This window comes from Schistocerca americana, chromosome 1 (assembly GCF_021461395.2).
Source record: "Schistocerca americana isolate TAMUIC-IGC-003095 chromosome 1, iqSchAmer2.1, whole genome shotgun sequence".
Classification (NCBI taxonomy): domain Eukaryota; kingdom Metazoa; phylum Arthropoda; class Insecta; order Orthoptera; family Acrididae; genus Schistocerca; species Schistocerca americana.
Window position 1 is genome coordinate 350,904,368 of NC_060119.1, and position 21,682 is coordinate 350,926,049.

General features: G+C 45.1%; 1 protein-coding gene across 1 annotated transcript in view; it reads right to left on the reverse strand.

Annotated features, from left to right (window-relative positions):
* Window positions 1-423: 423 nt before the first annotated feature.
* LOC124622571 overlaps window positions 424-21,682 on the reverse strand; it is a 35,223-nt gene continuing 13,964 nt past the window's right edge. The window contains exon 2 of the mRNA XM_047148322.1: window positions 424-853. Coding sequence (XP_047004278.1) covers window positions 677-853 — 177 coding nt within the window. The 3' untranslated portion in view covers window positions 424-676. The remainder of the gene's footprint in view (window positions 854-21,682) is intronic.

Here is a 21,682-nt window from a genome sequence, read left to right on the forward strand (position 1 = left end):
TCAGTAACAGCTGGCACTGTACGTGGTTGAGCACTGTCCTGCAAAGTGATGGTCAGATCCTGCAGAAAGTGTCGTCACTTCTGTCTCTGTGCTGTTCTTTTTTGGAACACAACCTACTACCAGCTTAGAAGTAATGACACTTTCTGCAGGGCCAGACCATCATTTTGCAGGACAATGCTCAAGCACGTACATTGCAAGCTGTTACTGATTTGTTTGGCTGATGGGGCTGTTAAGTGCTATACCACCTACTGCACTCCCCTCACTTAAGCCCTCGTGAGTTCAGTTCGATTTCTAAACTGAAGGAAACACTTCACGGCATTCGCTTCAGAATTGCTACCAATTCGTCGGACAATAGACCGCGCCGCTCAAACTGTCAACATAACTGGCACTGCCAAGAGTATCCTACGACTTCCACATCGCTGTCAAAGGGTTATACGCAATGCTGGTGACTGCTTTGAAGGTCAGTAAAACCTTGAAACACGTACCTATTTTGCACGAGCTGTAAATAAATAGTTGCCACTGTTAAAGTTCCAACCCTCGTATTTCACTGAGATGGTATTAAGTCATTGTTCCGTGGTATAAAGGCAACAGCCAGCACACCTAAATATCTTCAAACAGTGCGTAGTAGAATGCGCTGCAGACCGGCGTCACCCCCTCGCTTAGCTGGTCCGAGCAGTCAGTGTTGTTCGCCGTCTGGTTCGCGGCACAGGCCGCCCACGTTCCCCAGCTGGCCAAAACCGCACGGCATGTGTGGAGCGCTGATGAAGTTGCGCAGCAGGTCTTCCCAATGCGGCAGGCCGACGGCTTCTTCCGTTGTGGCAGACCCCAACCCACGTTTCCCCGTTGACGCCACCTGCAAGAAGAGGCAAATACACTGAGGTGGCAAAAGTCGTGAGATAGCGATGTGCACATATACACATGGCGGTAGTATCGCATGCACGAGGGATAAAAGGGCAATTCACTCGCGGAGCTGTCATTTGCACTGCAATGATTCATGTGAAAAGATTTCCGACGTGGTTATGGCCGTACAACGAGAATTACCTGACTTTCAACGCGGAATGATAGTTGAAGCTGAAAGTTTGGGACACTCCATTTCGGAAATCGTCAGGGAATTCAACATTCCGAGACCTACAGTGTCTAGAGTGTGTCGAGAATGCCACATTTCAGGCATTATCTCTCCCCACGGACAACCCCTTCACTTAACGACCGAGAGCAACGGCGGTTGCGTAGAATGATTAGTGCTACACTGCATGAAACAGCCGCAGAAATCAATGTCGAAAATGCAACGAACGTGTCCGTTAAGACAGTCCGGCGAAATCGGACTATGCCAGCAGACGACCGACACGAGGGCCTTTGCTAAAAGCACGACATCGCCTGCAGCGCCTCTCCTGAGCTCGTGACCATATGGGTTGCACCCTAAACGACTGGAAAAACGTGGCCTGGTCAGATGAGTTCCGATTTCAGTTAGTAAGAGCTGATGGTACGTTTCTAGTGTGAAGATCACCCCACGAAGCCAATGGACCCAAGTTGTCAACAAGGCGCTGCACACGGTAATAGTGGCTCCATAATGGTGTGAGCTGTGTTTACGTGGAGTATACTGGAACCTCTGGTCCAGATGAACAGACCGTTGACTGGGAATAGTTATGTTTGGCTTTTTGGAGTCAATTTGCAGCCCTTCTTGGACTCCCTGTTCCCAAACAAACGGATCAAATGGCTCTGACCACTATGGGACTTAACTTCTGAGGTCATCAGTCCCCTAGAACTTAGAACTACTTAAACCTAACTAACCTAAGGACATCACACACATCCATGCCAGCGGCAGGATTCGAACCTGCGACAGTAGCGGTCGCGCGGTTCCAGACTGAAGCGCCTAGAAATGCTCGGCCACAGCAACGATGGAATTTTCTAGATGACAAAGCGCCTTGTCATCGAGCCACAATTGTTCGTGATTGGACGATGCGATATGAATGATTTGACCACCCTGCTCGCCATACATGAATCCCATCGAACACTTATGGGACGTAATTGAGAAGTTAGTTCTTATAGAAAATCTTGCACCAGCAAGAATTTCGCAGTTATGGACAGCCATAGACGCTGCATGGTTCAATATCTGTGCAGGGAACCTCCAACGACTTGTTGAGTCCGTGCTACTTCAAGCTGTTGCACTACGCCTGACAAAAAGGAGGTACGACACGATATTAGGAGGTATCCCATGATTTTTTTCATCTCAGCCGTATTAGGAGAGTAGCATGTTGGTCAGTAGTGCTGTAGTACGAGGGACGTTTATACAGTCTGCGGAAACATATTATGAAAATACACTCCTGGAAATGGAAAAAAGAACACATTGACACCGGTGTGTCAGACCCACCATACTTGCTCCGGACACTGCGAGAGGGCTGTACAAGCAATGATCACACGCACGGCACAGCGGACACACCAGGAACCGCGGTGTTGGCCGTCGAATGGCGCTAGCTGCGCAGCATTTGTGCACCGCCGCCGTCAGTGTCAGTCAGTTTACCGTCGCATACGGAGCTCTATCGCAGTCTTTAACACTGGTAGCATGCCACGACAGCGTGGACGTGAACCGTATGTGCAGTTGACGGACTTTGAGCGAGGGCGTATAGTGGGCATGCGGGAGGCCAGGTGGACGTACCGCCGAATTGCTCAACACGTGGGGCGTGAGGTCTCCACAGTACATCGATGTTGTCGCCAGTGGTCGGCGGAAGGTGCACGTGCCCGTCGACCTGGGACCGGACCGCAGCGACTCACGGATGCACGCCAAGACCGTAGGATCCTACGCAGTGCCGTAGGGGACCGCACCGCCACTTCCCAGCAAATTAGGGACACTGTTGCTCCTGGGGTATCGGCGAGGACCATTCGCAACCGTCTCCATGAAGCTGGGCTACGGTCCCGCACACCGTTAGGCCGTCTTCCGCTCACGCCCCAACATCGTGCAGCCCGCCTCCAGTGGTGTCGCGACAGGCGTGAATGGAGGGACGAATGGAGACGTGTCGTCTTCAGCGATGAGAGTCGCTTCTGCCTTGGTGCCAATGATGGTCGTATGCGTGTTTGGCGCCGTGCAGGTGAGCGCCACAATCAGGACTGCATACGACCGAGGCACACAGGGCCAACACCCGGCATCATGGTGTGGGGAGCGATCTCCTACACTGGCCGTACACCACTGGTGATCGTCGAGGGGACACTGAATAGTGCACGGTACATCCAAACCGTCATCGAACCCATCGTTCTACCATTCCTAGACCGGCAAGGGAACTTGCTGTTCCAACAGGACAATGCACGTCCGCATGTATCCCGTGCCACACAACGTGCTCTAGAAGGTGTAAGTCAACTACCCTGGCCAGCAAGATCTCCGGATCTGTCCCCCATTGAGCATGTTTGGGACTGGATGAAGCGTCGTCTCACGCGGTCTGCACGTCCAGCACGAACGCTGGTCCAACTGAGGCGCCAGGTGGAAATGGCATGGCAAGCCGTTCCACAGGACTACATCCAGCATCTCTACGATCGTCTCCATGGGAGAATAGCAGCCTGCATTGCTGCGAAAGGTGGATATACACTGTACTAGTGCCGACATTGTGCATGCTCTGTTGCCTGTGTCTATGTGCCTGTGGTCCTGTCAGTGTGATCATGTGATGTATCTGACCCCAGGAATGTGTCAATAAAGTTTCCCCTTCCTGGGACAATGAATTCACGGTGTTCTTATTTCAATTTCCAGGAGTGTACGAATATAACCCTAGCTTATTATTCAGCAAATACGAACTACTTCGGAAGCAGTCAACAATGGTGTAAAAAGCGGCAAGATTTTCGATGTAAGCAACACACAGATAACTCAGCACTTATCTTGATAAACTTTTTCAAATTCTCAGTTCCAATTATGCTTAAGCAGTCAAGTGGCTTTTTAAAATTATTATCTACTTATTAAATCTTCGCAGCTTTGAAGAAATGGAAGCCGTCTTAACATCTGATTCGAAGATGGAGACTGAAACCAAACCCCAGAAAGACAGAGACGGCTTACTTTCATTTATACAACAGAGTGGCGAATAGACAGCTCCAGGCCTATTTTGGTGACAGACTACTTGACACTATCAGCACCCAAAATATCTAGGGCTTACATTCGACAAGACATTCTACTACAACAATCATTTGGAAAACAACATTGTGAAGATACGAACTAGGAACAACGCCCTGCATGAGCCCTGCGAAACAACCTGGGGCGTCGCTGCTGAAACCCTGTACACTTCAGTACTCGGGCTAGTCTACTCTGCTGCGGAATCTGGTGCTCCTCTATGACTCCATAGCCAGCGCATACACACAAAACCTCGGCGCACAGCTGAACAAAACAATGAGAATTAGTAGTGGTGCACTAAGATCAGTCCCCGTCGAATCGCTGTCCATATTGACGCACACTACGTTCCCACTTCGACGAACAGCATCTCTACTCCGCGAATTTAAACGCTTACAAGGCAACCCACAACGTTCTATCAATCAAGATGAGATTGTCCTTGAAAGAAAACTTCTATACTCACACATCAAAACAAGTTTTGCATCACCTCGGTTCCGTGAGTTCCGGAACCTGTACAGAAAATTGGAATAGAGATCACACACACATCATTTCCGCCCGTTTCATTACTCATGATAAACACACATTGCATGTTGTACTACCATACAGCGAGACCTTGAGAGGTGGTGGTCTAGATTGCTGTACACACCTGTACCTCTAATACCCAGTCGTCCTCTTGCATTGATGCATGCCTGTATTCGTCGTGGCATACTACCCACAAGTTCATCAAGTCTTTGTTGGTCCAGATTGTCCCACTCCTCAACGGTGATTGAGCGTAGATTCTCAGAGTGGTTGGTGGGCCACGTCGTCCATAAACAGCCCTTTTCAATCTATCTCAGGCATGTTCGTTAGGGTTCATGTCTGGAGAACATGCTGGCCGCTCTAGTTGAGCGATGTTGTTATCCTGAAGGAAGGCATTCACAAGATGTGCACGATGGCGGCGCGAATTGTCGTCCATGAAAACGAATGTCTCGCCAATATGCTGCCAATATTGTTGCACTCTTTGTCGGAGTATGGCATACACGAATCGTACAGCCGTTACGGCGTTCCATGACCACCAGCCGTGTACGTCGGTCCCACATAATGCCGGGAACTTTCACCTTGTTGCACTCGCTGGACAGTATGTATAAAGCGTTCAGCCCGACCGAGTTGCCTCCAAACATGTCTCCGACGATTGTCTGGTTGAAGGCATATGCGGCACCCATCGATGAAGAGAACTTGATGCCAATCCTGAGCGCTCAATTCGGCATGTTGTTGGGCCCATCTGCACCGCGTTGAATAGTGTCGTGGTTGCAAAAATGGACCTCGCCATGGACGTCGGGAGTTAAGTTTCGCATCATGCATCATATTGCGCACAGTTTCAGTCGGAACACGACGTCCTTTGGCGGCACGAAAAGCATTATTCAACATGGTGGTGCTGCTGTCTGGTTCCTCCAAGCCATAATCTGTAGGTACCGGTCATCCATTGCAATAGTAGCCCTTGGGCTGCCTGAGCGAGGCATGTCATTTACAGTTCCTGTCTCTCTGTATCTCCTCCATGTCAGAACAACATCGCTTTGGTTCACTCCTAGACGCCTGGACACTTCCCTTGATAAGAGCCCTTCCTGGCACAAAGTAACAATGCGGACGCGATCGAACCGCGGTATTGACCGTCTAGGCATGGTTGAACTACAGACAACACGACCCATGTACCTCCTTTCTGGTGGAACGACTGGAACTGATCGGCTGTCGGACCCCGTCCGTCTAATAGGCGTTCCTTTGCATGGTTGTTTACATGTCTGGGCGTGTTTAGTGACTTCTCTGAACAGTCAAAGGGACTGTCTGTTATACAATACCCCCAGACAACGTCTATCTTCAGGAGTTGTCGGAACCGGGATGATGCATAATTCTTTTTTGATGTGTGTAGAAAACCATGCTTGAAAACAGCCATTGAACTGCATGTATCTTGGTTCGATCTAAAAGTCTCATGGGAACGAGACTGGACGGAGGCTTGCCCTCCACATTGCCAAAACATTCCATGAATAAGAAATAAACCTCCTGCCTTTGACCAATAGCCCACAACATGGACAATGTTTAACAGAATACGCACCAATCATGGCAGAAACATGGATTCTCTTCATACATGATATGAGGCTCCAGCTCCAAATTGCGATTTCGGAGCAGTCAGGCAAACTGTTCGTCAAGTAGTTCCAACAGGACCTATCGTGGTACTTCCGACGATTTCCTGATCGCAAGGAATGATGCAGTTGATTATATTAAAATTTAGATGTTTGTTTGTAAATTACATATCTTATTGTCTGTGTTATATTAACTTTTGTGCTTAAAAACCATGCGATATATCAATAAATACAGTAAAAAAATTACGACCTATTACCTTGAATGTTAACAATGGTCGCACAAGTAACATTTCTCTATATAGTAAAAGATGTACATTGTACAACGCAAGTTCAGAAAGTAAGTGTACTGTTACCATAAAGGGCGGCAGATTTTGTTTTTTGAGTGTTGGTAACACTGAACGATAGCGGGTGGACCCCTGAACAGATCAAGCGTGGGAGGAACACGGTAATATGTAAACTCGCGTTGTAGTATCCAGTTGTGTGAAAGATGTCGGTAAGAAATCCCACCAAGTGCGAGCTACATTCTGTAATCCGTTTCCAAGTCGTGAAAGGAATAACATCTACACAAATCTTTCGCCAATCAAAGTGGTTTACGGTGAAAGTGTTATGAATAGAACATGTGTTTTTAAGTGGTGTAGGGAGTTTAGCAGAGGCTGAATAAATGTTCACGATTAACATAGGAGTGGAAGACCTTTCATTTCGACAGATGAATTGGTCCAAAAAGTCGAGGAAACTGTTCTTGAAGAGCGCCAATTGACAGTGTATGAAATTTCTCTGATGATTCCGCAACTCTCCAGAAATCTCTACAGAAACGAAGGAACTTTGCACAAGACGTGTCCCAAAACAACTGGCAGAGCAGCACTCGAAGGTTCCAATCAGTAGCATCTGTGAGTTTCTTGAGCGATCTAAATTCCAAGGTGAGGAATTTCCGAGCTGTATTGTTACTCGAGATGAAACGTGGTTGGCTCGTTACACGCCTGAGACAGAAAGACAACCGTCACGGTGGCGTCACACCAATCCCTCCTCTCCCAAGTAATTCAAAACTACAATTTCTGTCTCAGGGAGAGACGTCAGTGTAAAATGATATCGAGATTCCTTTTTTTTAAAAAAAAGCAGTATTCAAAACAAAAGGAGAGGAATGCTGCTTGTTTCACGACAACGTCCGTTCTCACACAACCTGAGCCACCAAGGTGCTCCTGTACTCGTTTGGTTGGGATGATATGAACTAACCCCTGTATTCCCCTGACTTGACGCCTTTTAGGTTTTCATCTTTTCACCTTCCTGATGGCATACATGAGTGGAATTAAAATTTCAATCGACGAGCAGGTGCAGAAAGAGGCACTAAACCGCCGGAAAGAGGTGGCAGGTGAGTTCTTCTACCAGGGCGTGAAGAAGTTTGTGCCACCGCTCACCAAATATATGGAACGGAATGGCGTTTATGAGAAAAAACAGTCAACAAGTGTATCGACAATTTCTGTTTCATTTTTTTCAAATATAGTTTTTCTTAAAAAATATAAAAATTTAGTACACTTACTTTCAGAACATGCCCCATAATCATTTCTACAGACAACAGGAAAAATCAAGACAAAGTAGAAAATTTATGGGAAGATCTGCAAAACACAGTGTCGACGTTTCGCAAGAACAACGTAGTAATCATGACTTAATAGTATCAGATGCCAGACAAGGAAACGGCTTGTCATCATCATAATTCAACTGTGTGATGGGAAAATTATAAAAAATAGAGTAAGAATGGAACCCCAGAGAATGAAAAGAAAAAACTAGAACTTCTGAAATAAACAGCTTAGAAGATAGCTTTAGAAATATCGTTTTAAAAGACAGAATACATGATCAAAGTAACTCACCAAGAATTTTAAAAACCAGTTATGGCAACATGAAGAAAGCGGACAACTTTAAATATCTGGGTGAGAATATGAACATAATAGGAGAAACAGAACCAATTAAAATCAGAACTGAAAAAATTGAAAAGAGCGTACATGAACGTGAGAAATCCATAATTTTTCTAAAGAAGTTAAATTGAGGCATTATAATACTGTGTGAAACCAGAAGTCCTCTGTGGATCGGAAGGACTGTTTTTATACGGTTTTGGAAAAGACAGAAAGAAGTCTCGTGCGAAAAATATTAGGTCCAATCAAGAACAAACATGGCAACTGGGTTTTGAGACCAAATAAGAAAATATACTCATTCTGCCCTAAAAAAAACAGACGAGATCAGGAATCTAAAGAGAATGAAGGAAGAAATATTAACATAGAAGATCGACACATTCTTCCAAAACGGGAAAATACACTCCTGGAAATGGAAAAAAGAACACATTGACACCGGTGTGTCAGACCCACCATATTTGCTCCGGACACTGCGAGTGGGCTGTACAAGCAATGATCACACGCACGGCACAGCGGACACACCAGGAACCGCGGTGTTGGCCGTCGAATGGCGCTAGCTGCGCAGCATTTGTGCACCGCCGCCGTCAGTGTCAGACAGTTTGCCGTGGCATACGGAGCTCCATCGCAGTCTTTAACACTGGTAGCATGCCGCGACAGCGTGGACGTGAACCGTATGTGCAGTTGACGGACTTTGAGCGAGGGCGTATAGTGGGCATGCGGGAGGCCGGGTGGACGTACCGCCGAATTGCGCAACACGTGGGGCGTGAGGTCTCCACAGTACATCGATGTTGTCGCCAGTGGTCGGCGGAAGGTGCACGTGCCCGTCGACCTGGGACCGGACCGCAGCGACGCACGGATGCACGCCAAGACCGTAGGATCCTACCCAGTGCCGTAGGGGACCGCACCGCCACTTCCCAGCAAATTAGGGACACTGTTGCTCCTGGGGTATCGGCGAGGACCATTCGCAACCGTCTCCATGAAGCTGGGCTACGGTCCCGCACACCGTTAGGCCGTCTTCCGCTCACGCCCCAACATCGTGCAGCCCGCCTCCAGTGGTGTCGCAACAGGCGTGAATGGAGGGACGAATGGAGACGTGTCGTCTTCAGCGATGAGAGTCGCTTCTGCCTTGGTTCAAATGATGGTCGTATGCGTGTTTGGCGCCGTGCAGGTGAGCGCCACAATCAGGACTGCATACGACCGAGGCACACAGGGCCAACACCCGGCATCATGGTGTGGGGAGCGATCTCCTACACTGGCCGTACACCACTGGTGATCGTCGAGGGGACACTGAATAGTGCACGGTACATCCAAACCGTCATCGAACCCATCGTTCTACCATTCCTAGACCGGCAAGGGAACTTGCTGTTCCAACAGGACAATGCACGTCCGCATGTATCCCGTGCCACACAACGTGCTCTAGAAGGTGTAAGTCAACTACCCTGGCCAGCAAGATCTCCGGATCTGTCCCCCGTTGAGCATGTTTGGGACTGGATGAAGCGTCGTCTCACGCGGTCTACACGTCCAGCACGAACACTGGTCCAACTGAGGCGCCAGGTGGAAATGGCATGGCAAGCCGTTCCACAGGACTACATCCAGCATCTCTACGATCGTCTCCATGGGAGAATAGCAGCCTGCATTGCTGCGAAAGGTGGATATACACTGTACTAGTGCTGACATTGTGCATGCTCTGTTGCCTGTGTCTATGTGCCTGTGGTTCTGCCAGTGTGATCATGTATCTGACCCCAGGAATGTGTCAATAAAGTTTCCCCTTCCTGGGACAATGAATTCACGGTGTTGTTATTTCAATTTCCAGGAGTGTAGATAAAGAAAATGGGAGGAGAGGTAAGACGAAAAAGGACTTATATAAACTGCAGATTGAACAGGAGGCCTTATTCGACGGAGACAAATTCAGACTAGAAGTCAAGAAATACAAAGTTTTCAGTAAGCTAAAGCAAACAGAAAAACAACTGATGTGAAATGATCAAATGATAGGAAAAGAGTTTATTGTAAGAAAATGAATGAGTTTTGGAGGAAGATGAAAAAAAGCATTTGTATGTGGTACTTCTATGTTGCAGTATTAGATTTTTAGGTAGTATTGTTATAATATTATGATCTTTTTGGAATTGTTTGAAAGTACTAATGCAGAAAGATACTAATATGACAACAATAGTAGGTAATAAATCTAATACTGCAACAAAGAATCAAAAAGGCAAAAAAAACTACTTTCTAGTACTACTACTTTCTCCTACTATTACTCCCCTTAACCAATAACTCAACTACTAATTCTACTCTTGGTACTACATATCCCACGAATAAAATCAGTACGCTTCTGTTTTCAGCCTTAATAACTGGCATTATTAACAGTACTAGGTTGCTTTTTTCACTTTACAGTAAGAATTAAACTGTATTTCACACACCCACGGTATTTCCAGGCCAACTTTGTACAAAACTTCATCAACGGCGTCTGTATTATATAAGATAAAACTTCTTTTTCTTGGCCTGACTCCCGCATCTTCACGGGCTCGACTTGTTAATTATTGTCTTTGACATTGATGGCTGGCTGTCGTTTCTGTCGCAACCCCCTCTCACCCCCCCCCCTCCCCCTTCTCCGGACGGAATTTGTGTACCCATATTATGTTATACCATGTGAAAATGTAAGTACGTTTTCTAAACGCTTCGAATCGTGTGATTCAGATGAGACATGGGCAGAAGCGTGTTATTCACCTTGGCGGGTGCCGGAAGCCTCCTAAGATCCTCAGGCGGTCATCTTTAATTTGTCGGGCGGATTCGATCCGGGTCCGGGGCGCTTCCCTGAATCACGGGAGCGGGGTGCTAACACGCGTAGGTATCCGGTCAGGTTTACTTCTTACAATATGTTGGTTACGATATAGCGTTTTACGGATATGTGGTCTCCCATATTATCACAACCTGACTTGCCTTATACGAGGGTTATTCGGAAAGTAAGGTGAAGCCTCAATGAAAATTAGATGAAGCTTTACATAGATGTGTCGGGCAGTGTGTCTAGCATGTCCGTCGATCGCGTCACGTTGCTCTTTTCAGTTCTCAGCGCATAAAGAGCACGTAAACATGTCTAGAAAATGGTGTCTCCCGCCTAGTATGAAGGTCTGTGAGAGATATCGCTTGATTTCAGGCAACCCCAAACAACATAACTGTTAAGCATGTCCTTTTTCATGACACTTCTAGGCCGCACACTGCAGGAGAAACGAGGACGCTCCCTCAGAGTTTCCGATAGGAAGTGTTTGATCACGCTCGATATAGCCCGGATATGGCTGATTTTGTTCTCTATTTACATGAACCGCTGGCTATGAAGACAACATTTTGGCACAGACAAAAAGCTGCAGATCAGCGTAGAGAATTGGCAGAAAGCACAGGTGGCAGCCTTGTATGATGAGGGTGTTGGAAGGCTTGTACAATGCTACGAATGTCGCAGTCGGAGTGGAGACTATATAGAGAAGTAGCTGCAACGTGTAGCTAACTGTTGCAAATAAAACACTTTTGATTTTTCTTGTGGTTTCAATTCGCGACGATTGGTCCTACTTTCCGAATAGCCCTCGTCTGTACTCTTTTATAGCGTATGCCAATAAAATGTTTTGTAAGAAATTTTTACGAGAATATGCACTTGTCTGTACCAGTTGCTGTTCATGTAAATACAGAGATAATACAAACTAGAAGAAATATTATATATAGCCCATAGTAAACAAAACATGATGGTCTTTGCACGTACAGCAGTCGCCACTGACAGCTGCATATTCTCATAAAAATTTCTTATTCTGATTGCATATATATTCGCGTATACATCACACAATCGTATTATTATATGATTACAATGAAAGATCGTCTTTGGGATACGCTAAAAAAGTAGTGCATATAAGGCAAGTCACATAATGATGATATAGAAAACCAAAACGTCATAGAACAATACTGTAGGGCCGCCAATAAATTTTGGGTGGTGCCACGGAAAACGGCAGCAGCGTCACAGTGGCCGCAAGATGGCCGCGAGAACAAGCGAAGTCAGAACGTGACTGCAACAGCAGCCGGCCCGACACTTGTTACATCGCGGACAGCTGCACATCCCCAGTCTGGCGAATCAGCTGAACTACGAGCCGGCGTCTGAAACAGTGACCTCTTACCATTCCCACGGGCTGCCGTAGTATTTCGAGTTGGTTGGTTGAGTGATTTGAGGGAGAGGACTAAACATCGGTCCCACCGGATTAGGGAAGGATGCGGAAGGAAGTCGGCCGTGCCCTTTCAAAGGAACCATCCCGGCATTTGCCTGAAGCGATTTAGGGAAATCATGTAAAACCTAAATCAGTATGGCCTGACGCGGGTTTGAACCGTCGTTCTCCCGAATGCGAGTCCAGTGTGCTAATCACTGCGCCACCTCGCTCGGGGTGTTTCGATTACGTGAGGGCAAACGACATCTCGGCACATTGAGTAGGTTACAGCTTAGTGTAAATGTTCTGCGATTTTAGCAATATATGGATCTGTCCGGCAGTGGGGCCTTGCAGCCCCTGTCTATTTCATTATATACTATAAATAACATACTATAAGAAGTATTTGTCTTCTTGCCCGAAACTAGTCCGACAAAATAAACTATATCAAAATGCAGCTTACGTAAAAAACCCTTTTTATGTGATAATTGCAATTTCTCCAACTGCAGAGCACCAAACGCACAAGAATAAGTAAGATTTAATGTCCCTTCTCTGGCGGCGATGTCATTAGACGTTACGCAACCTCGGATTTGGGAAGGACGGGATATTTGCCTTCAACTTTTTAAGGAAACCATGTAAAAATCTAAATCTGGAAGTCTGAAAAAGACATTTGAACCGCCGTCCTCTCTAATGCGAGTCCAGAGTCGTCTCAGCTGCGTCATATAGCCCGTTGGCTTTCACGTACCCGCAGAAAGTGTCTCGCTATCCCTTCATTTCATACACGAAGTTCCGAACAATGAAGTATATTAATCAAGATTTATATCTAGTGCGTACATTTGGTATTGCAGTACCTTAATGTTTCGGTATAATATCTGCAGCATTCGCAGATTACTTTTAGTTAAATTCACCGTAAAAGTTACCCAATGCAACGCTAATACGACCGACCATAATTCTGTCAATTATCGTAAGTTCAACTAACCTACATTTCCCAGACATATTTACACGTAGGGCATGCCTTGTAAAACGCCTCGTATGCATATACGCACCGGTAGCTGCTAAATGGGGTAATACAGCCGTCATGACAGCAGTTTTCAACTGCTAAGTACTTCTAAAAGTGCAGCTGTATGTCCAAGACAAAAGTGACTTTGCTCCTTAGCCACACGCCCGATGTTCAGATCGCTTGACGGGCGTGGTTAGTTCAAATGGTTCAAATGGCTCTGAGCATTATGGGACTTAACATCTTAGGTCATCAGTCCCCTAGAACTTAGAACTACTTAAACCTAACTAACCTAAGGACATCACACAACACCCAGTCGGCGTGGTTAGTTGTTCAAATAGCTCTGAGCACTATGGGACTTAACACCTTAGGTTATCAGAACCCTAGGACTTATAACTACTTAAACCTAACTAACCTAAGGACATCACACACATCCATGCCCGAGGCAGGATTCGAACCTGCGAACGTAGCAGTCCCGCGGTTCCGGACTGCAGCGCCTAGAACCGCACGGCCACCACAGCCGGCTTGGTTAGTTGTCACAGCTTCGATTGTTGCTTGAAAGTGCTGTTGTTAGTGTCTTTTCATCGTTATGTGGTTTATTCAAGCAACTTTTGTCGTATTCAAACAGATAGTAGTTTCATTTCTTATTTTACTGTTTTGCAAGAAAGAATATTTGAAGTTAAGCGATTTTCACAGTGAAATCAGTTACCTATATTTGTTCTGGTATGTATGAAATTATTTGTGAGTAAAATGCAAAATGGTTTGTTTACTTATTATATACTACACTTTTGGAACGTGAAATCACTATTTTTGACATAAAACGCGTTGAATACTGTGATGTGCGTGAAGCATCTGCTGTTGCAAATAGAGTTCATGAAATGGCACAACAGACGAACTGTCATCACCTGACGTTTTCAGAAGATTTTCGGCAACTGCTCACTCCATCAAACGCCACATTAGGGGAGAAGACCATAGGACGAGGTGTGTTAGAAAAGTAGTGAGACTGATAACACTGCGAGCTGTGTGGAACGCGTCGTTGTCCTGCTTGTGTAGACCGGTGTGTTCATCCCTTCCAGAAAGGGCTTCTGAATATCAACTCAATACAGCCATCAGGTGATTTTTGAGAGCGCCATCAGTGAAGTTGTGTTTTTGCTACGTATTACGCAAATGGAACAGCGGAATTTAGAGCAATGTTGTGCGATCACGTTTTGTGTTAAACTTGGGGAAATAGCGAGTGTGACCTTTTAAAAGTTGAAACAGGCCTTTGGGGGAACGTTCCTTATCAAGAGCACAAGCTTTTCGCTAAGAAAAATCATTTTTGGAAGGCCGACACCACGATGAACCTCGCTCAGAGAGATCTTCAACTTCAAAAACCGACGAAAACGTCGAACGTGTGCTTCCTTTTGTGATATCAAAACGATGTTTAACAGTAAGAAGGATGGGTGACCAGGGAGGCAAAATGGTTCGGAAAAACCTCTCAGCTCAGAGGAAGGGTAATCGAAGAAACGTGTGTTGACCTTCTTGAGAGAAATGCCAATGACCACGAATGGTTCAGCCGTGTGAACACAGGTGGTGAATCCTCGATTTCTGAGTACGATCCTGAGACAAAGCTGCATCTCCTCGTTCGAAAGAAGCTCGAAGGAGCAAGTCAAAGATTAAAACAATGCTGATTTGCATTTTTGAAAGAAGTGGCGTCGTGCACAAACTATTTGTTCCTCAAGTACAAACTCTCAATCAATCTTTTGCAAAGATGTCCTTGGAAGCCTCAGGAAAAAGGTGAATCGAGTGAGACAAGAGGATGCCGCATCATGACAACGCTCCATGACACACGCCTACTTCCATCACGGAATTTTTGACCTCAAAAAGCATTCCTGTTGTTCCACAGCCCCATTATTCACCTAACTGGAGTCCTTGTGACTTTTTTCTTTTCCCGAAATTGCAAAATGTCGTAAAAGGATGTCATTTTGGGACTCCGGAGAACATTCAAAAGATTGTGACCGACATGTTAAAGGCCCTATCAGTTGAAGAATTGCAGAACTGCTACCAAGACTCTACCGCTGTACAGCCGGCGAAGGGAACTACTTTGAAGTGGAAAATACTGTTGTCTGAAAAAAACAAAGAGTTTGGTAGATTAAAAATCCGTCTCATTACTTTTTTCACGTACCTCGTACAAGTTTTACATTGTAAAAATATAACTGACGTTATTGACTGCTTGGTGTTGCTTTTTTATTAGTTTCAGTGTTAGGCTTAGCTGAGGCTCTGTTCCACTGCGGTTGATAATAGTTGTTCTTATCAACATGATGAATATAACTGAAGTAGAAACTGAAGAAGAAGGCTGCGAATGTCGATAATACTATTACTGCCTGCCAATCATTTTCGTCGTAGACCTACTGCACGCAGAAAATGACCTCCACCCAACTTCACAGGACAAGAAACAATATGAAATTCAAGAAAAAGGAAGTGTTTAGTTGAAGCTTACATGTGTATTGTTTCAGTCAAGATTTGTGAAATTTTTCCTGAACAGTTCATGAACTCCATTATTTCTGCAAAAATCTGTGTTCAGAAATTGATATAATGGCTATTCAGCGGCGATGTCCCTAATTCTAAGCGTTACTGCAAACCTTCATTTCGAACTTAGGTAGCGACTGCAAACACTTCGCTGAAAATTACTGCTAGCCAGAAAAATTATTTCAGGCTGATTTCGAACAGACATACGTCAAAAGTTCAAATCCTCACTCTGTACTGAAGGTCTTACACCTGAAATCTTAGTGCGTTTCATGTGGTCAGACACTCCTTCCAGAACATACGGAAAAGACGGTTAAGTATTGCGAGTGGTCCCTTAAAAACATTGTGGCTGCGCGAACTTGACCTGACACTGCAATTTACACTACTGTCGATTAAAACTGCTACATCAAGAAGAAATACAGATGATACACGGGTATTCATTGGACAAATATATTATACTAGAACTGACATGTGATTACATTTTCACGCAATTTGGGTGCATAGACCCTGAGAAATCAGTAAACGGAACAACCACCTCCGGGCGTAATAACGGCCTTGATACGCCTGGGCATTGAGTCAAACAGAGCTTGGATGGCGTGTACAGGTACAGCTGTCCATGCAGATTCAACACGACACCAAGTTCATCAATAATAATGACTGGCGTATTGTGACGAGCCAGTTGCTCGGCCACCTTTGACCAGACGTTTCCAATTGGTGAGAGATCTGGAAAACGTGCTGGCCAGGGCAGCAGTCGAACATTTTCTGTATCCAGAAAGGCCCGTACAGGACCTGCAACATGCGGTCGTGCATTATCCTGCTGAAATGTAGGTTTCGCAGGGGTCAAATGAAGGGTAGAACCACGGGTCGTAACACACCTGAAATGTAACATTCATTGTTAAAAGTGCCGTCAATGCGAACAAGATGTGACCGAGACGTGTAACCAATGGCACCCCATACCATCACGCCGGGTGATACACCAGTATGGCGATGACAAATACACGCTTCCAATGTGCGTTCACCGCGATGTCGCCAAACACGGACGCGACCATCATGATGCTGTAAACAGAATCTGGGTTCATCGGAAAAAATGACGTTTTGCCATTCGTGCACCCAGGTTCGTCGTTAAGTACACCATCGCAGGCGCTCCTGTCTATGATGCAGCGTCAAGGGTAACCGCAGCCATGTTGTCCGAGCTGATAGTCCATGCTGCTGTAAACGTCGTCCAACTGTTCGTGCAGATGGCTGTTGTCTTGCAAACGTCCCCATCTGTTGACTCAGGGATCGAGACGTGGCTGCACGATCCGTTACAGGCATGCGAATAAGATGCCTGTCATCTCTACTGCTAGTGATACCAGGCCGTTGGGATCCAGCACGGCGTTCCGTATTACCCTCCTGAAACCACCGGTTCCATATTCTGCTAACAGTCATTGGATCTCGACCAACGCGAGCAGCAATGTCGCAATACGATCAACCGCAATCGCGATAGGCTACAATCCAACCTTTATCAAAGTCGGAAACGTGATGGTTCGCATTTCTCCTCCTTACACGAGGCATCACAACAACGTTTCACCAGGCAACGCCGGTCAACTGCTGTTTGTGTGCCACCGGCGCCAACCTTGCGTAAATGCTCTGAAAAACTAATCATTTGCATATCACATCATCTTCCTCCTGTCGATTAAATTTCGCGTCTGTAGCACGTCATCTTCATGCTGTAGCAATTTTAATGGCCAGTAGTGTATGAAGGCTGGTTTCGCCTTTCTGGCTACTGTGCATCAATTTCCTCTTTGCGAAAAAAAGAAATTGGTATTTGGTGCTCGGTTTCTGGTAATCGAACTACAGGCCAGATGTTCTTCGGAATCATTGTCGTTAAAGACATTTATTTTCAAATGTTCTTGAACTTATACAGTGGATTAAAGTAACATCTAAGGCAGCGCTGTTTTTTCCTGCAAAATGAAGCTGCGTGCCAGTCGCTGTCTCGCACTCATGATGTCTTCTCTGGAGAATAGACATTTAGCAAAGGTTCTAGCCGTCTCGTTTGTCTGGCTTGTCTGTTTGTGATTTTTGTACCTATGGTCGTACTTAAAAGAAAGATTGTACGAAAAAACCGCGTAACGTAGACCAACGGATGGGAAAATACACTGGGATATAGAAACAATCGATGTTACAATTGTGCATAGTGTGAATCTGAACGAGATTTCACGAGTACAAACAATTCATAGACGAAGGGGGCTACTAGTCTCAACTAGTAGCATTCTTGTTTTGCTTGTTCGTTTTTCCGTTGTTATGGCTCTATTTATCAACTGTTATTTTTAATTGCTGTTGCAGTTTACATATAATCGTTTTGTCTTTTGGAAGTAGTGAGTGGAACTGTGGCGGTAGCAAATGGAGTGTCAAATGCAGAAATCGGAACATTTCTGACGTACTCCACCGTCTAAGTTCAATGGAGGGGTGACATCCGCGGAGGCAGCCAGAAGCATTTGAGCCATGTATGGGAATAATGCCATTGGACAAAAACGACAAGAAAACGGTTAAGGAGGATCGCTTTGACGTTAGTGATTTTCCACGTTCAGAAGACTTTCGGGGTTTATGAAGACCGTTTAGTCACATTAACCCCCAATGATACACGTCAGTATACTCGAGAACTGGCAAATTTGATAAATTGTGATCATTCCGCCATCGTGCAACATTTGCATGCAGTGGGGACGTTTTGGTGGGTCTCAGAGACAGTGAGTCTTGAGAAGTCGTGAGACACGGACGATTTTGAGAAAGGTCGTGTTGTTGAACATTTTTGAGACAACGACTGACGTTGGAAAAGTTTATATTGGTGAACTACTGATTATTATGAAGATGATATTACGAAAATATATAATATGGAAGGCTTTAACAGTATCAGTCCTTACGTAGCATATTACAAACCCAAGGACCCATTGTAGTAACAATTGCAGCAAATCCAGAAGTTACCCATAGACAACGAGCAAGCAACAACGAGTATTCAAGGTGAGGTCATGAAATTATTTCATGTTCGTACTGTGAAGTCACCTTCTCTTTGTCAAATACTTCAGTCTCTTATGCTCTGTTAATAGAGTGAACAGACTGACGGGGACTTGTGATCCACTACTGAAACCAGGAAGACCACACAGGTTTTTAAACACGTGTCATAATTTGATATAAAATAATTGATGATATTTAATATTTGTTCCCCGGACGAGAAACGTACAATACATATGGGTACCGCATGCTCTAAGCCAAAATCACAAAAATCAGTGCGTGGCCATATGTATATCTCTGCTTGTATGTCATCAATTGGCTCGTGAACAGTACCGACCACTCCTATTCTGTATGGTTACCGGTAACGTGAACTGGTGTCCTTATGCTGACACGACGAGAAGAAAGGAATGGTTCAGCCCAAATGGCGCAACAATTTCCCGTACAAAGACCTTCACCATCCACAAAAGATAATGTAATGCATCTGGTGGAACAGCGATGGCGTGGTATACTATGAATTGCTTCCCCGAGGTGTAACCATCACTTCTGACATTTATTGTCAACAACTGAGACTCTTGCAAACGCATTCCTAGAACAGCGACCAGGAAGATTGCGTGAAGGGATGCTAGTCCGCGGTAGCGCTCGCCCGCATTCTGCACTATCGACAAAAACATACTCAGGAGTTGTGTTGGGAAGTCATTCCACACCCACCTTATTCACCGGATCTTACACCCCCATATTTTCACCTTTCTGCTTTCTAACGAACAACCTTTAATGAACTGCCCTTCCACATGAAAACGCGCTCCGAACTCGGCTCGACAAGTTTTTCGCCTCAAAACCACGTGATTTTTACGGTCTACCAGTCGAAAAGTTATCCCAGCGTTGGCAGACTGTGTTCGTTAAACTTGTGCAAAACCGCTACGAACTTACGCATCAAACCCAGTACTTCATTAGTCAGTCTCCTATTGGCGACAGAGATAACGGCTAAGCGATTATCCATTTCCCGTTATAAATTCTGAAGCATGTAGTGGAATCACTGCCGTGAGCGCCTTAGAAATGAGCACTTTGTGTTCCGAAATTATTTTTGACAAAGGAGGCACACACACAATGTCTTTCACCTGTTGTTGTTGTGGTCTTCAGCCAGAAGATTGGTTTGATGCAGCTCTTCATGATACTCCACCTTGTGCGAGCCTCCTCCTCTCCGACTAACCATTGAAACCTACATCTTTCTGAATCTTCTGAATCTGCTTCCTATAATCATCTCTTGGTCTCCCCTCTACGACTTCCCCCCCCCCCCCCCCGCCACACACACACACACACACACACACACACACACACACACACATACACACACTGCGCTTCAATATTAAGTTGGTGATCGCTTGATGTCTCGGATGTGTCCTATCAACTGGTCCTTTCTTTTGGTCAACTTGTACCATAAATTTCATGTCTCCCCAATTCTAATCAGTACCTCCTCATTAGGTACGTGATCTACTCATCTAATCTTCAACATATCCGTGTAGCACCACATTTGCAATGCCTAAACTGTTTATCGTCCATGTTTCAATTCCATACATGGCTATACTCTATAAATACTTTCAGAAAAGACTTCGTAACACTTAAATCTACTGCGTGATCAAAAAGTCAGTATCAATTTGAAAACTTAATAAACCACGGAATAATGTAGATAGAGAGGTAAAAATTGACACACATGCTTGGAATGACATGGGGTTTCATTAGAACCAAAAGAAAATAAAGTTCACAAAATGTCCGACAGATGGCGCTGGATAGCAAAACGTCAGTGATTGCGCATGACAATCGTGTATAAAAGGAGCTGTAATGAGAGAGAGAATCAGATGCGCCAGCAGTCGCAGCATGTTGACGTTACCTGATAAGGCGCTTTTAGTGAAGCTGTATTATCAGACGCGTGAAAGATCTCTTGCGCGCGTCATTTGGTGATGATCGTGTGCTCAGCCGCCACTTTCGACATGCTTGGCCTCCCAGGTCCCCAGACCTCAGTCCGTGCGATTATTGGCTTTGGGGTTACCTGAAGTCGCAAGTGTATCGTGATTAACCGACATCTCTAGGGATGCTGAAAGACAACATCCGACGCCAATGCCTCATCATAACTCCGGATATGCTTACAGTGCTGTTCACAACAATATTCCCCGACTACAGCTATTGTTGAGGAATGATGGTGGACATATTGAGCATTTCCTGTAAAGAACATCATCTTTGCTTTGTCTTACTTTGTTATGCTAATTATTGTTATTCTGATCAGATGAAGCGCCATCTGTCGGACATTTTTCGAACTTTTGTATTTTTTGGTTCTAATAAAAGCCCATGTCATTCCAAGCATGTGTGTCAATTTGTACCTCTCTATCTACATTATTCCGTGATTTATTCAGTTTTCAAATTTATACAGACTTTTTAATCACCCGGTATATTCGATGTTAACAAATTTCTCTTCTTCAGAAATGCTTTTCTTGCCATTGCCAGTCTACATTTTAATATCCTCTCTACTTCTGCCATCATCAGTTATTTTGCTACCCAAATAGGAAAATTCATCCACTACATTAAGTGTATCGTTTCCTGATCTTATTCCCTCGGTATCACTTGATTTACATTTCATTATCCTTGTTTTGCTTTTGTTGATGTTCGTCTTATATCCTCCTTTCAAGACAATATTCATTCCGTTCAACTGCTCGTCCGAGTCCTTTGCTGTCTCTGACAGAATTACACTGTTACCTGCAAACCTCAAAATTTCTATTTCTTTTCCACGTACTTTAATTCCTATTCCAAATTTTTCATTTGCTTGTTCAATGTACAGACTGAATAACATTGCGGATATGCTACAAACCTGTCACACTTCCGTCTCAACCACTGCTTCCCTTTCATGCCCCTCGACTCATTACTGTCGTCTTTTT